We start from the raw sequence: 14,683 nt of genomic DNA, 5'->3' as shown, positions 1-14,683 counted from the left end.
GGGTCGCTAGAGTCTCAGAGGTTTGCCTTTTTGCTATTTATAGTTTTGGGATAGGTTGGGGCCCTGTCCCATCAAGTATTGTATTCATATAGACTTGCAGACTAGTATGTTAGGTTGTATAGCTATGATGGTAGTCATTTTGGCCTTGTATGTTTGTTAGCTATAGCTTGTTAGCCAATTGGGCATTGTTGTTGTTGTTGTTGTTGTTTTGTTGACAGTTTAACGGCTCACTAGCCTAGTTTACATAATATATACATGTTTTCAATTTCTGTATAGAGAAGATCATGGTGGTCTCTATGGCCTACTTTACATTTATGCTTTCCTAGATATCATGTTGGCCTCGATAACCGAACAGGATTACGTGCTACCTACTTATTAAATTACATGAATCTTTGGGTGTAGCTGGTTTCTTTCTAGAACTGTCCACAAAGGCCTTGTTGGCCGATGACTGGTTTTTTTGTCGGGATATACTTGTTTGTTTTCTTGATTGCATGTGGCTGTTATGTGCCACTAGTAAATAGTTTAGTTGGGTCGGCTTTGGCATAAGTTTTGGCATTAGGTGTCAGTTGTGCCCCTTGAGTTTGGGGCATGACAGCTAAGACCTCATTTATTTGCACTTAATGAATGTGCTGATCTTACTCATTTATATTTTAATAATTAAAATATATTTATTTTTTAAATCTAAATTTTATTTATTCAGAATCTTATAAATTTGAGTCAAGTGACATAGAAGATGCAAATCTCTATTTAAATTAATATTTATTTTAAACTAACTATTTATAAATTGATAATTAGCACAATTACCAATTTCTAAAGGGATTGAGAAGACTGAAGAGGTAGACCAAATAAGTATTAAAGAGATGTGATTAGTTTGGATATGACATATCTTTAGTTATCGAGGACATGAGATTAGATATGAGGATATGAAAGTCGCGGATAAGGGTAGAAAGTTAGCAAGTAGTTGAGAGTTATTTTATTACTAGTCTATTTATGTATTTGGATAAGTGAGAGTATAGAGCTCCACGTCGGTCATAGTATTAGCATATTCATATAGTCATTGATTTTTGGTATATGATTTCATATGTGATTTACTATGTTTAGTTGACTACACCTTGTTGTTGTTTTTGTTACAATTCCTTGCATATCTGCTCCGTACTACTTTGTTATTATCTATCACGCTTTTCCTTTAATTGCTACTTTAACTTGCAGGAGATAAGAGTGGTAAGATATGCGTACCTTTACCCTAGATTGTTACTGTTTACGTAGCAGCTGCTATATTTTCGTCATTGTCATTTTTCCTTTTCACATCTACTATGATTTATTTTACTCGAGCTGAGAGTCTTTCGAAAACAGTATCTCTATCTAAATGAAATTGTGATAAAGTTTACATACACTCTATCCTTCACAGACCACACTTGTGAGATTTCACTAGGTCTATTTTTATAGTAATTAATCACATTTTTTAACCATTGAAAACCGTCTTTATATCTGTATGATGTAGGGTTGAGGTCTGCATACGCTCCAACCTCACCAAATTCCACTTGTGAAATTACTCGTATGTTATTGTTGTTGGTAACTAATCGCAAAGGATAATTCGTACATATATGTAAGGGTTACTTACCATTATGTCCATGAGACAAAATTATTTTCAACAAAATGAGCACATGTATATGTAATGTATCGATATGTATATATAATATATCAATATTATATAAATAGTGTACAGATGATGTATACCTATGTAGCAGAGATGTATATATTCTCTTTAACCAAAAATATATAAACATCGAAGATGTATATGTATCTATATACATTGTTGACATAATAATGTATACATTGCATACTGATTCTTTTTTCAATCCCAACCAACTAAAATCATGTAATTGTAGTTTATTTCTTTTGTATATATATATATATATATAAAAAGTTCTTTTTTTTTTAAATTAATATTTTGAATTTCACTTCTCTAACCCTAGCAACATCCCCGTCCCCTTAGGTATATAAGACTAATTCATCATCTCCACAATGAAAGCCGCAGCTGCTTAGCAGAAAACCCTAATTCTATCTTCTATGTGAGTGTCCTCTCTCTCTGCTTCTGCTTTTTTCTCTATATGACTGAATTTTGTGTATAATACTATTCATCGGTAACTGTGTGCAGAAGGTAAGTGAAAATCAACAATGGCGGTACCTCTCCTGAACAAGAAGGTAGTGAAGAAGAGGGTTAAACAGTTCAAAAGGCCTCAATGTGACCGCAGAATCACTGTCAAGGTACTGTTTTGTTTCAGTATTCCTGATTTTTGTACATGCTTAAATTGGTTATTTTGAGTAGAAGCTTGTGCTTGTATGAGATTGTTATGCGCTTTAGTATTCCGGAGGAAGTAGTTTGAAAGGATGATTGAATTGTTGAGATGTAGGAGAAATTTGACTCCATGAAGCTCAGTGTGAGTTTATCTGTCTTATTTTGATGGTTAGATTCACTGAACACTCGTGCTTGTGTATGGTAGTATTTATTGAGTATAATGTAAGTGCTCATATGAGATTTTATGCGTTTCTGTATTATGAAGGAATTAGTTTGAATTGTTGAAATGTTGGAGAAATTTGTCTATATGAAGCTCAGTGTGAGTTCATCTGTTCCATTTTGATGGTTAGATTCACTGAACACTCGTGCTTGTGTGTTGCAGTATTTATTAAGTAAAACGAAGTGTTCATATGAGATTGTTATCCTCTTTAGTATTCCAGAGGAAGTAGTTCAAAAGGATGGTTGAATTGTTGAGATGTAGGTGAAATTTGACTCTATGAAGCTCAGTCTGAGTTTATCTGTCCCATTTTGATGGTTAGATTCACTGAACACTTGTGCTTGTGTATGGTAGTATTTATTGAGTAAAACGTATATTGCGAAGGAAGTAGTTTGAATTGTTGAGATGTTGGAGAAATTTGTCTATATGAAGCTCAGTGTGAGTTTATCTGTTCCATTTTGATTGTTAGATTCACTGAACACTCGTGCTTGTGCGTGGTAGTATTTATTGAGTAAAACTTAAGTGTTCATATGAGATTGTTACGAGCTTTAGTATTACGGAGGAAGTAGTTTAAATTGTTGATATGTTGGAGAAATTTGTCTATATAAAGCTCAGTGTGGGTTCATCAGTTCCATTTTGATGGTTAGGGTCACCAACGATCATGCTCATGTATGATTGTAGGTTATCTAATTACTAGTTGACGTGTGATCAAGCTGATCTGAATCACTATAGTGTTCAGAATTTAAATTATTGAGTAAGTGAATTTGGTTATGTTTATATTCCTTTGTTCTGTACTGTTTTTCTGTTTCTGTGAAAAGTAATGTTGAATAGATGTTTAGAGTTGCTTTATTTAGTAACAAGAGTGTTCGTATAAGATTTGTTATGCGTTTTAATATTGGGAATGAAGTGAGTTGTTGAGATGTAGTAAAGATTTACCTCTATGAAGCTCAATGTGAGTTCATCTGCCCCATTTTGGTTGGTAAGTTTGTCTAATGATTAGTTGAGGTGCAAGTAAGCTTATCTAAATCACTTTTGTGAGGAGAAAAGTGAGTTTGGTTATGGTTATATACTTCTGTTCCGTACTGGCATTCTGTTGATGGGGGAGCAGTAACGCTAAAAATATATGTAGTTTTCTTTGTTGTAGTTTGTTTTTGCTGTGTGATTTGTTTATGTGAAGTGGTGTGATGATGTTTATCCACCTGTACTGTTAGTATTCAATGATGAATCAGAACATGCACTTCCATCTGATCTGTATTGCATCTTTATAGCTCTTTTGGTGATAATTTGGGAATTTGTTCTTCCTTCATGGTGTATTATGTAATTGAGTGATTGAAAATCATAAAATTCCTGTGTAATTGTGGGGAAAACTGAACAAAGATTGACATGTTAGCGAAAACAGTTGTTCTAGTAGATGGGAAGACTATTCTATTTAAATGAAGTAAATAGGGATTAGAGGGTGTAAATTTGCTCTCCGACAAATGAAGAAATGAAAACAACTCTTAGGACACACTTTCAAATTCCAAACTTGTAATATCTGCTCTTCTCCATTTTTTAAATGGAAATGCAACTTCAGAATTTAAAATTACTGCAAACAAATTAAACCTTAGTTTAATCTAAAAGATGATTATGGAAAGATTATTACTTTCCCTATGTATCCAAGGAAAACCTACGGGGAGTCAAATTACAGAACATGTGCGGCAACACTAATACACTATTAGCTCCTGTTAATGACCTTCTAATACTCTGTTCTCTGACCCTCTCTGAATAATGTTAGAGAAATGAGAAAAACATTGACCTTTATGTATTGCATAATTTGCATGTCATTAATTGGTTTTGTATGTCATCATGTTAGTTTAATTGGTTTGGTTTGTAGTTAGCAATCTCTGTTAGGCATGTAAAGTCTCCAGCCCATTTCCCTTTCTTCAGCCCTATTTGAACTGTACATGGATTACCAAATGAAACTAACTATTGAATTTGTCAATACAGCCAAGCTGGCGCCGACCAAAAGGTATTGATTCTAGAGTGAGAAGAAAGTTCAAAGGATGTGTCCTGATGCCCAACATTGGATACGGCTCTGATAAAAAAACCCGCCACTATCTTCCCAATGGATTCAAGAAGTTTGTTGTGCACAATGCAAGTGAGCTTGAGATTCTAATGATGCACAACAGGTAATGCAACAAGTATAGTATTTTCCTTATCATCTGAACACAGAGACTATTCTTGTGCGGAGATCGCACACAATCTTTGTTGTTAAGTGATCACATTTTTTTTGGTTCACAGAACTTACTGTGCGGAGATCGCACACAATGTGTCCACAAGGAAAAGGAAAGAAATCGTGGAGCGAGCAGCTCAACTTGACGTGGTTATAACTAACAAGCTCGCCAGGCTTCGCAGCCAGGAGGATGAATGAGCATTTGGAGCTTGAGAAGAGATTTTTGCCCTTTAGAAGAGATCTATATATTCAGTGTTTGAACTTGTTCCCTGTGTTTGACTTCAAACCAGTTCTCTATTTTTCTTAGATGTTGGTTCTGAACCATCCAATTACTTTCAATTGTTTAAATCATCAGATTTTGGTTTTCCTATATCTTTCTAGTGACTATTGCTGCATTACTGCTGATCTGCAGATTACAATAGATGATCTTATATTGTGCTATATCAAGTTCATGTTTGATTCTTTATCCTTTTGAAATTGGTTGATGTCTTTGACTATTCTCTAAATTATTATACTCGAAGAACGGGGAAGCAAGGGAAGGAGGAAGTGAATAAATTCTGTCATGGGAGAAAAAGATGTGCCTTCAGATTAGGAGGGAGGGAAGGATAGAATGATTCTTTATTGTATGTGCAAGTTGAAAATAATATTAGTTTCATTAAACTCATTTTCACTTACAAACTTTCAATTCAAGTGCCCGTGTAAATTGGGTCATCAATTTAAAGATCATAAGGTTCATTTTCGATATTACAAACTCTTTTCTTACATCTTCCACAACGGCGATTGATTCAAACTTCTCTTTAAATTTTTTATAAGGCTCTACGGTTCAAGTATCTATTTTTCACATGAATTATGTGTTCCTTTTCAAATTTCCTAAATATCATGAAAAGAGTTGATTATAACTCATTTGTCTTGAAACAATGTTTGGTAGAAAGCTTTTCCAATATTTAGTGGCTCAAAAGACAAGTTTTAGAGGAAGAGCGCAACTTAAAAAGATTCTATATAATACTCCCTATGTCAATTTATGTGATACATTTTTCTTTTTAGTCAGTACCAAAAAGAATGACATATTTCTATAATTAATAATAATTCAACTTTAAAATATCTATTTTACCCTTATAGATATGATTTATAGTCACACAAGCATTTATGACTTGTTTTAGACCACTAGTTTCAAAAATATTTCATTATTTCTTAAAGTTCACGTCAAGTTAAACAACATCACATAAATTGAGACAGAGAGAACTATGATGTGTGGCTAGATACAGAAGGAGAAATAGCACAAGAGGCAATCATTTTTATTTTTAAAAAAATCAGTTTAGTGCAACCATTTACCTACTGAATTATATTTCTGATGTGATCGTTGAAGAACAAAACTGAACAATGAATGAGATACAAGAAGAGGAGGGGGTAAAAAGACTTGTGTTTGGTTGAATGTAGAAAATGTTGGAGTACTTGATGGATATACAAGAAAGCATGTTGGAATATTATTTTCAAAGATATAGTTAAGACGACGAGGACCTCCTTCCAGAGGCGGACCCACATGTATAAGTGGGGTGCACACGCATTTATTAACTTCAAAAAAGATCATGTGTATATATGTATATCTATCTTGAGAAACTGGCAGAAACTAGCATAAAATTAACAACACACCCATAAGGAGCATAGAAGTGCACTTGGGCTGTTGGTGCAATCCGAAGCACCAACCCACGTGACTTGAGTGTTCAATCCATGCTAGAATCCAATTTCACTGTTTTTATTTTAAGTTTAAGATCAAAATTGCTAGAAAAGGGATTCGAATTCATGATCATTTAGTAGAAAAAACTCACATTGACCATTGAGCTATCACACTCAATTGTTTTAAAAAAGTTAAAGTTTACATATTACCTTTAAAGGCTTAAAATGACAAAGTAAAGTTCAAGTATTTGCTTAGAGCTCATATTTGATCTATATGTTTGTATTTAATATTTCCAATTTTGTTCAAGTCATTAGCGATCGAATACTACATTATCCATTAATTGTCATTGAAAGTTTCGCTAACACCTAAATTAAGATAATATTGGTGCACCTGGATTCTGCAAATCTTGGGTTCGCCTCTGCCATCTTCTGTGGTCATGAACTACCTAGATACATCAGTTGTTCCAAAATTAGTATTGATGCCAAAGAAGAAAGATACAAGGTACTTATATCTTGTTGTGGTGATATGATATCTCACAGTAACTGCACAGCAGTAATCTAGTTTACCATACTCAGATACCAAGGAAAAAGTTCCCATTCACTTATCTTGGGGTTCCACAATATATTTATGGGAGAAGACAAAATTTGCATTACAAATAATTAGTAGAGGTCCAAAACAGGCTGAGTTATTGGACATGAAAATTGTTGTCTATAAACATGTGCTACAAAGTATGTCCATTCATCTTTTATCTGCATTAGCTCAAATTTATAGATTGTTTGCTAAGTTCTTCTGAAGTAATTCAGCTGGGAATTCAACCGAACATTGGCCAACATGGACTACTCTTACTCTATGCCACCCAGGTGTAATGGCTTCAGAAGTCATGTTTCTAAAACATCCTTTGCAAAGTTGTGGTGGAATATGAGAACCCAACAATATCTATGGAGGACTTACATGAGTACTCAAGTATTTTAAAGAATGTGTCATACAGTAGTAGCGCAAAACAAAATAGGGGCATACGAGAGAACTTTTACTTGTGATTGGATAACTGGACAAGATTGGGGGCTCTATACCACATTACTCCAGCAGGCTTTATCTGTGGTCAAACAATCATACTAATCAAAGAAGTAGCAGAAGATGGAGAGTGGAATGAAGAACTGCTGAGAAGAATCCTACCTGAAGAATTAGCAAGACACATTATGGAAAATACTGATCCACCAAGAGTGTATAAGAAGGTATATAAAGCTTACTAAAACCTGGATACAAGAGGAAAATTTACCTTAACATCTGCTTTTCAATTGCTAAAACAAATAAAAGGATTCAGCAAACTGTATAGGGCCAACCTGCCAAGATATTCTTCATGTGTAGTTTATCATCTAGTGGCAGTTTAAATTTCAAAATTGAAACTGAAGACATAGCTTACGTCTTCTTACATTCACCTTCAACCTAAGCTGTGTGGAACATTTTTGCAGACCGGTATAGATAGACATCTACAACCTACATGTTACTCATCTAGTAAACAAATGGTGGGATTATCTCTCAACCATCCAGCTAGAGATATATTTCAGGCAGTTTTTACAATTATAATTTGGGAGTTGTGGAAAAGAAGACACACCGAGACATGAAGGAAAGGTGTCAAACACAAATTTAATATATCATGATTCATGTGATGTGATTATACTTTTAAAACTGAGGAGGAAAAACTTCAAGTATGCTCCATATAAGTGGAATGACTAGCAAGTTGTAAAGGTGACTATTGCAGTATGAAAACACCTGATATTGGATGACTCAAGGCGAAATCCTGAGATAAGTTCTTGGAGTTGTGAAAAGCAGAATCCTCAGAATCGTATGATTCAGAAACTTGACGAAATGAAAACATCTAAATCATACAAGTAAAGAGATCTATCCATTTTTAAGAAAAAGAAAAAACGGCTTCCCGCTCAAGAATCAACCCAGGGCATTGGTTCGAAGTCTTTGACTCCCTTTCCCTTCTGTGTGAGAGATGAGAAGGTAAAGCACAAGTTAAAGCCTATTCACCAACACACAAGTAGAAACTATGACTATACTGCAGACACTTAAATAGATGAAGAGCAAACAGATGGATAAAATTGTGATAGAAACAAATTTTTCAGTGCTAAAGAATATCATCCAAAGATATTGGGAAATCCCTTGAAATATTATTGACATCATGGAGAAAATCTGAAGAATCTTGGAGGAGAAAACAATGATGGTAACTCATATTTACAGAGAAAGAAACAAGCTAACCGATCATTTACTAATCTGGCCTTGGATACGAGAGATATTGTGTTAAAAAAACTACAAGGACATGGATAGCCAAAACAAAAGGATTGTGAACAATGACAAGTTGGAAGAGCCATACCTGAGAATCAAGAAATGCAACAAAAAAAAGGATGAGAAAGAGAGAGAATAAGAGATCCTCATATTCAGATTCCTTGGGAGGAGAAAAAGGAGGATTGTTTTAATACTAATAACTTGCTAATTAGGCAGATACGCATTACTCAATACATGGGAGAAAAGATCCTCAATCCCTCAACTTTTGTTTGATTCAATTTCATCTATTGCTACTTCGAATTGGCTGAAAAAGTATTTTGATGTCACTTAGGAGAAATATAGGAAAAATGTGTCCGATTCTTTGTAGCCATTTGGATGGAAACAAGTAATCCCAGAATTAATTATTATGGAATTAGTTATTCTGGATAACTCATCCCATTATCAATCACTATGGTCAAACATGGCAACCAAACAAGACACCAAAATTTTACCTCTAAACTATTTTTTATTCCATGACTATTTATTTTTATCTCTCACATCAAACGACCCAGATCTATAATAAGTAGTTGTTCAACTGGCTATAGATCATTGTGTGGTATTCTAGATGAACTTACACACAGCAAATAGATGAACTTACACGCAAAGATTGTACTGTTTTCATAAAAAAAAAAAAGAGGAAGTTTCCCATTCTTGTTGGCCTTAAAGAAACTATCAAATCATATTTTTGTAAGTCTTTTCATAGCCTAATAAAACTGAGGATGTTTGTTTATTAACTGGAAGCCAATGTCTATTACTTCACGCACTTAAGGGTGAATTCGAAACTCACTCGAGAACATTCAGAGACTAAAAGAGTGAGCACGGAAACACAAACGAGCCTTGGTTAATGGCTCATCATTCTTAGGTGTAGTGTTTAACCTAGACATGTTAAGAAAACTTTGACAAGCTGACAGATAGGTAACAGCTTCTACAAGTCTGAAGTGGTTCCTCCACACATCGAAATGTACTCCAAAAAATACCATGAAAAGTATCATACAAACACAGATACGGATGAAAATAAAGAAAGGTGCGGCATAACCAAGTACATAGTCAAACAAACACATGTTTCAACACCAACAGAATTCAACCCACACAGAAGTTTTTACTAGTGCAACATAAGGACACTAGAGAAATAAAAACAGACCGGCATTTTACAGCCTACATATCATTGCTCAGTACTCCTCATCATCTTCTCCATCTCCTTCATCATCACCTTCAGCACCAACCTCTTCATAATCCTTCTCCAGGGCAGCAAGATCTTCACGGGCTTCACTGAATTCACCTTCCTCCATGCCCTCACCGACATACCAATGCACAAAAGCACGCTTGGCATACATCAGATCAAACTTGTGGTCAATGCGTGAGAAGACCTCAGCAACACTTGTTGAGTTGGAAATCATGCATACAGCCCTCTGCACCTTAGCAAGGTCACCACCAGGAACAACAGTTGGTGGCTGATAGTTGATACCACACTTGAACCCTGTGGGGCACCAGTCAACGAATTGGATGGTGCGCTTAGTCTTGATGGTGGCCACAGCAGCATTAACATCCTTTGGCACCACATCACCACGGAACATGAGGCAGCAAGCCATGTACTTGCCATGGCGAGGGTCACACTTAACCATCATAGAAGATGGCTCAAAGGCACTGTTGGTGATCTCTGCAACTGAAAGTTGCTCATGGTAGGCCTTCTCAGCTGATATGACAGGGGCGTATGAGGAAAGCATAAAATGGATCCTGGGATAGGGGACAAGATTGGTCTGGAATTCATTCACATCAACATTCAGAGCACCATCAAACCTCAATGAAGCTGTCAGAGAAGATATAACCTGCACAGGTTGCACAAAATTAGTACCAGCAAATTAGAGCTAATTGATTCCAAAGAGTCATACAGTACTACATTACCTGTGAGATAAGGCGATTCAGGTTGGTATAGGTAGGGCGCTCAATGTCCAATGAGCGCCTGCAAATGTCATAAATGGCTTCATTATCCAAAAGGATTGACACATCAGTGTGCTCAAGTAGGGAATGAGTTGACAGGACACTGTTGTAAGGCTCAACAACAGAAGTTGAGACCTGTGGCGAGGGATAAATTGTGAAACCAAGTTTGGACTTCTTCCCGTAGTCAACAGAGAGACGTTCCAGAAGAAGTGACCCCAGTCCTGAACCAGTACCACCACCAACAGCATTGAAGACCAAAAACCCTTGAAGACCAGTACAGTTGTCTGCAAGCTTCCGGATGCGATCCAAGCAGAGATCAACTATCTCTTTCCCAACTATAAGCAGAGACAAAGAAAACTATCAGCCTTCAAAACCAAATGTAATTAAGTAAGAGCCAGTAAGGAGGAAAACTTACTGGTATAGTGGCCACGGGCAAAATTGTTGGCTGCATCTTCTTTGCCACTTATGAGCTGTTCAGGGTGAAAGAGCTGTCGGTATGTTCCTGTCCTCACTTCATCAATGACAGTGGGTTCAAGATCTACAAAGACAGCTCTAGGGACATGCTTTCCAGCTCCAGTTTCACTGAAGAAGGTGTTGAATGCATCATCACCCCCTCCAACTGTCTTGTCACCTGGCATCTGGCCATCAGGCTTTGGAAGCAGAAGAAATTTTTTTAGCAATTCATAATTAGCAAATTTCTCAAGATTCATAAGGTTTAAACCACGGGAAAAGGATTCATGTATGTCCCAGAAGACAACAAAACCAAGCTAATAGACAAGGACAACAAGTTGGAAAAGAAAAACATAGAAATGTAACTAAGCAACATCATTAAAGCATCATACATCAACATAAAGATAAGAGACTCCAAATCAAAGTAAAGCAAATATCCAGCTATTTCGTGTTGAATCATGTGAACATTCACAATCATACATCTACAAATTTAAGCATGGCGCTGACGGATTTAACCAAGGATAGAATATAATTGTCATTAGAACCCCGTAAATCTAAAATGCAACACAAACTTACTGGTTTTAACTGGATCCATACGATGACAATGCAGATCTCATTAGAGTATCCCAGGAATATGTAACCAAAATAGTTACAAGTATCAAGGAAATCATTTAACAGTCGGACACTATGAATTCTACACAAATTATTCAATAGGATCTACCTGAATAGTTCCACATTTTCAATCAGATCTGCAATAAAATATCACATTTCTACAACTGGATACTATATGTAAAACATTCAATCAGATCTATTCAACTGGACAGTTATCAAACCTCTATCTAAAATATTCTACCAGATCTTCTGAAAACACCTACATTAACAGTCATAAATTATGAATCAAATCTATCACATTTTTCACATTTGAAATCAATCGGACAGTTATCAAGCCTACATATCAAACATTCTACCAGATCTACCCAAAAAAGCTCACATTAATGTAAATTATCAATATCAATCAGATCTATCGTATTTTTTCACATTAGAAATCAGTCGGGACAGTTATCAAACCTACATCTCAAACATTCTACCAGATCTACTGATAAAAACTCACATTAACATTAATCATCAATTAGATCTATTGAAAAAAAATGCACAACTTCATTCAATCGAAACATATATAACCAGATCTGGAAAATACTTCACATTTCCAACGATATACGAAGCAAAACACACAGAAAATACGATTAAAATTCCAAAATAAAAAAAAACTATACCTGAATGCCGTGCTCGAGGCAGTAAAGTTCCCAGCAAGCATTTCCGACCTGAATACCGGCCTGACCAATGTGGATCGATATGCATTCTCTCATTTTCGGTGGAAAAGAAAAACTCGAAACCCTAAAATTCAAAGAAGAAGAAGAGAAGGACGGCGTTTATCAAGACGCCGTTTCAAAAACCAAAAGGGATTTGAGTTTCAAATTTCGAATTGTGAGATTTTCATGTACTGAAGGGCGTCTATTTTATAAGGAAAAAGGCAAAATGGATATCGGGTTAATTAATCCGGGTCATTAACTGTGGTTAATATTGTCTCCGAGAATTTCGGCTTTAATATTAACCATGGGTTAGATTAGGTAAGCCCGCGCTGTTTTGAATTATTTTGAATTGTTGTGGAAAAGGGAGGTTTCTCCTTCGTTAGAATTGTGGGGTAATACACTTTTCATGGAAGAAATAAAAAGAAATTAATTACATAATTAAATACTATTTCATTAGTGGAAGTTATCAAGAATATTTTTTACTGTTTGATTTGTAGGATTCTTTGTTATTGTATTTAATAAACATACTTGATTTTTGATATGCTTATTCGAGTATAGGATTTTTCGAAAATAATATTTTTAGATTTACAAAATAAAGGTAAAATTGTGTATATAACACTCTCTTTAGACTTTATTTATTAAATTATATTGAATATATTGTTATTGTTATTATTGTACTTTTTTTATTTGTATGGAAAGTGAAGAAAAATGAAAAGTTATTATGTTGGTACAAATATTATGGAATGTCTTAAAACTAGGAAAGAGAATGTCTTAGGGGTTGTTTTATAACATCTCAAAAATTTATATGCTAAGACCCGAACCATTTTTTGTATGTGTATAGGTTCGAACCCAATAAATTCTAATTGTAATATAATTATTATGACTGATTCTTGAGTGTTTGAAGTGTATTTGATGTGAATTATGGTCATAACAATCCTCTAATACAAAGTCGAGTTGAAAGTTTTCTTACCGATTGAGTTTCGACAAAAGATTTTACTTGGGTCAATTTCAAATAATCATATCTCCTAGAATATAAAGAAATAGGTGGACCATGACCTGTCAAATTAAAGGTCTCTGAGTCATCTTTCTAATGTCACCATGTTTGTCTCATTTCGAGTACGAAATAAAAAGTTATGACTGTTTTACTAGAGGCTGCCGGATCATCAAAAGTTACAACTCAACTCTACGACCCGTAGATTTTTCTACGAGTCGTAGGAACGATTAGTAGAAACCCTAAACACCTAGAAAAAATTTAGTCTTTATGGTATTTTCTACGAGTCTTGGCCAGTAGCAATTCTTACGACTCGTAAGAAAGAGTCATAGACTTTAGTGTCACATTCCAGTAGCTACTAGAATGAGCACAAAGTTCCTACGAATGGGCCTTGCAACCCGTAAAAAAAGTTACGACCCGTAGAAAAGGGGTTTGTAGACCTCAAGCCCAACCTCCATAGAATCCTCTGAGTGCTTTCTACGATTAGTAGAAAAGTCTACGACCCGTAGAAGCTTGGTCGTAGACCCAAAACACCTTGAATCAGTGAGGTCCAATTTGGGCCATAGTTTCTACGATTGGCCTTCTACGATCCGTAGAAGGACCATAGACGGCCCAAAGTCAATTTTAGTGAGGGGTATTCTAGTCTTTTCCCACCTTTCCCAAATTGAACCCAAGAGATTTTGGGACTAAAATTTGTCACGATCCAAGCCTACGGCCTAGACGTTACATGGTGAGTGAGGAACCCGAAAGTATCTCAAAAAAGTCGATTAGCATTCTTTTAGCCTTTCATAGGTAATGACAATAAATAAACAAGTAAAAATCATAATAGTAAATCTTCAACTTACATATGTCCAATAACATCTCTAACTTTTAGATTTAATGGGGTTAAGACAAGTCATTAGCTCACCCTCAATCATAATAGAAAGAAATGTCATAGTAAGTGTCTAAAGATCTCAACATATCATAAGCTAGAAAGATAAAGGAGTATTGTTTTTGGAACACGGGAGCTCACCAAAACTAGCCTTCAAACGAAATCTCAACTAGCCGCGTGGATGAGAACGAGGAGGAGCACCGGTCCTTACATGGTGATTTAATGTAGGTAAAAGGTTATGCGTTAATACTTTGAATATACTAAGTATGTAGGCATGCATTACAAAGTAAAACATTTAGGACATTTATAAGGTAAAGTACATAAATGAGTGTATGCATGAGTAATCAAGTAGATATCATTTAAATCATACATATGTAGAAATATACATGCAT

General features: G+C 35.3%; 2 protein-coding genes and 1 long non-coding RNA gene across 5 annotated transcripts; 1 reads left to right on the top strand and 2 right to left on the bottom strand.

Annotated features, from left to right (window-relative positions):
- The first annotated feature begins 1,963 nt into the window (after positions 1–1,963).
- On the top strand, positions 1,964–5,169 carry LOC129888935 (60S ribosomal protein L32-1-like). The gene is made up of 4 exons (XM_055964005.1): positions 1,964–2,072; positions 2,159–2,268; positions 4,503–4,684; positions 4,797–5,169. The coding sequence occupies exons 2-4, from the start codon at positions 2,179–2,181 to the stop codon at positions 4,924–4,926; spliced, it is 402 nt and encodes a 133-aa protein (XP_055819980.1). The 5' UTR covers positions 1,964–2,072; positions 2,159–2,178; the 3' UTR covers positions 4,927–5,169.
- Positions 5,170–6,689: 1,520 nt separating this feature from the next.
- LOC129890386 (uncharacterized) lies at positions 6,690–8,941 on the bottom strand. Of its 3 annotated transcripts, XR_008767017.1 has the most exons (4): positions 8,781–8,941; positions 7,577–7,656; positions 7,435–7,496; positions 6,690–6,848 (listed from the first exon to the last, which is right to left on the bottom strand). It is a non-coding gene; the product is annotated as an uncharacterized LOC129890386 (long non-coding RNA). The 3 variants fall into 3 exon arrangements; XR_008767015.1 differs by having other exon boundaries at positions 7,435–7,656; XR_008767016.1 differs by lacking the exon at positions 7,577–7,656 and having other exon boundaries at positions 7,435–7,576.
- Positions 8,942–9,748: 807 nt separating this feature from the next.
- LOC129888934 (tubulin alpha-3 chain-like) lies at positions 9,749–12,618 on the bottom strand. The gene is made up of 4 exons (XM_055964004.1): positions 12,394–12,618; positions 11,085–11,319; positions 10,634–11,004; positions 9,749–10,557 (listed from the first exon to the last, which is right to left on the bottom strand). Exons 1-4 carry the CDS (start codon positions 12,484–12,486, stop codon positions 9,901–9,903), a joined length of 1,356 nt encoding a protein of 451 aa, XP_055819979.1. The 5' UTR covers positions 12,487–12,618; the 3' UTR covers positions 9,749–9,900.
- Between the last annotated feature and the right edge of the window lie 2,065 nt (positions 12,619–14,683).

The sequence above is a fragment of the Solanum dulcamara genome, chromosome 5 (genome assembly GCF_947179165.1).
Source record: "Solanum dulcamara chromosome 5, daSolDulc1.2, whole genome shotgun sequence".
NCBI lineage: Eukaryota > Viridiplantae > Streptophyta > Magnoliopsida > Solanales > Solanaceae > Solanum > Solanum dulcamara.
Note: the sequence above shows the minus strand (reverse complement) of the source record. Positions and strands in the feature narration are given on the sequence as shown.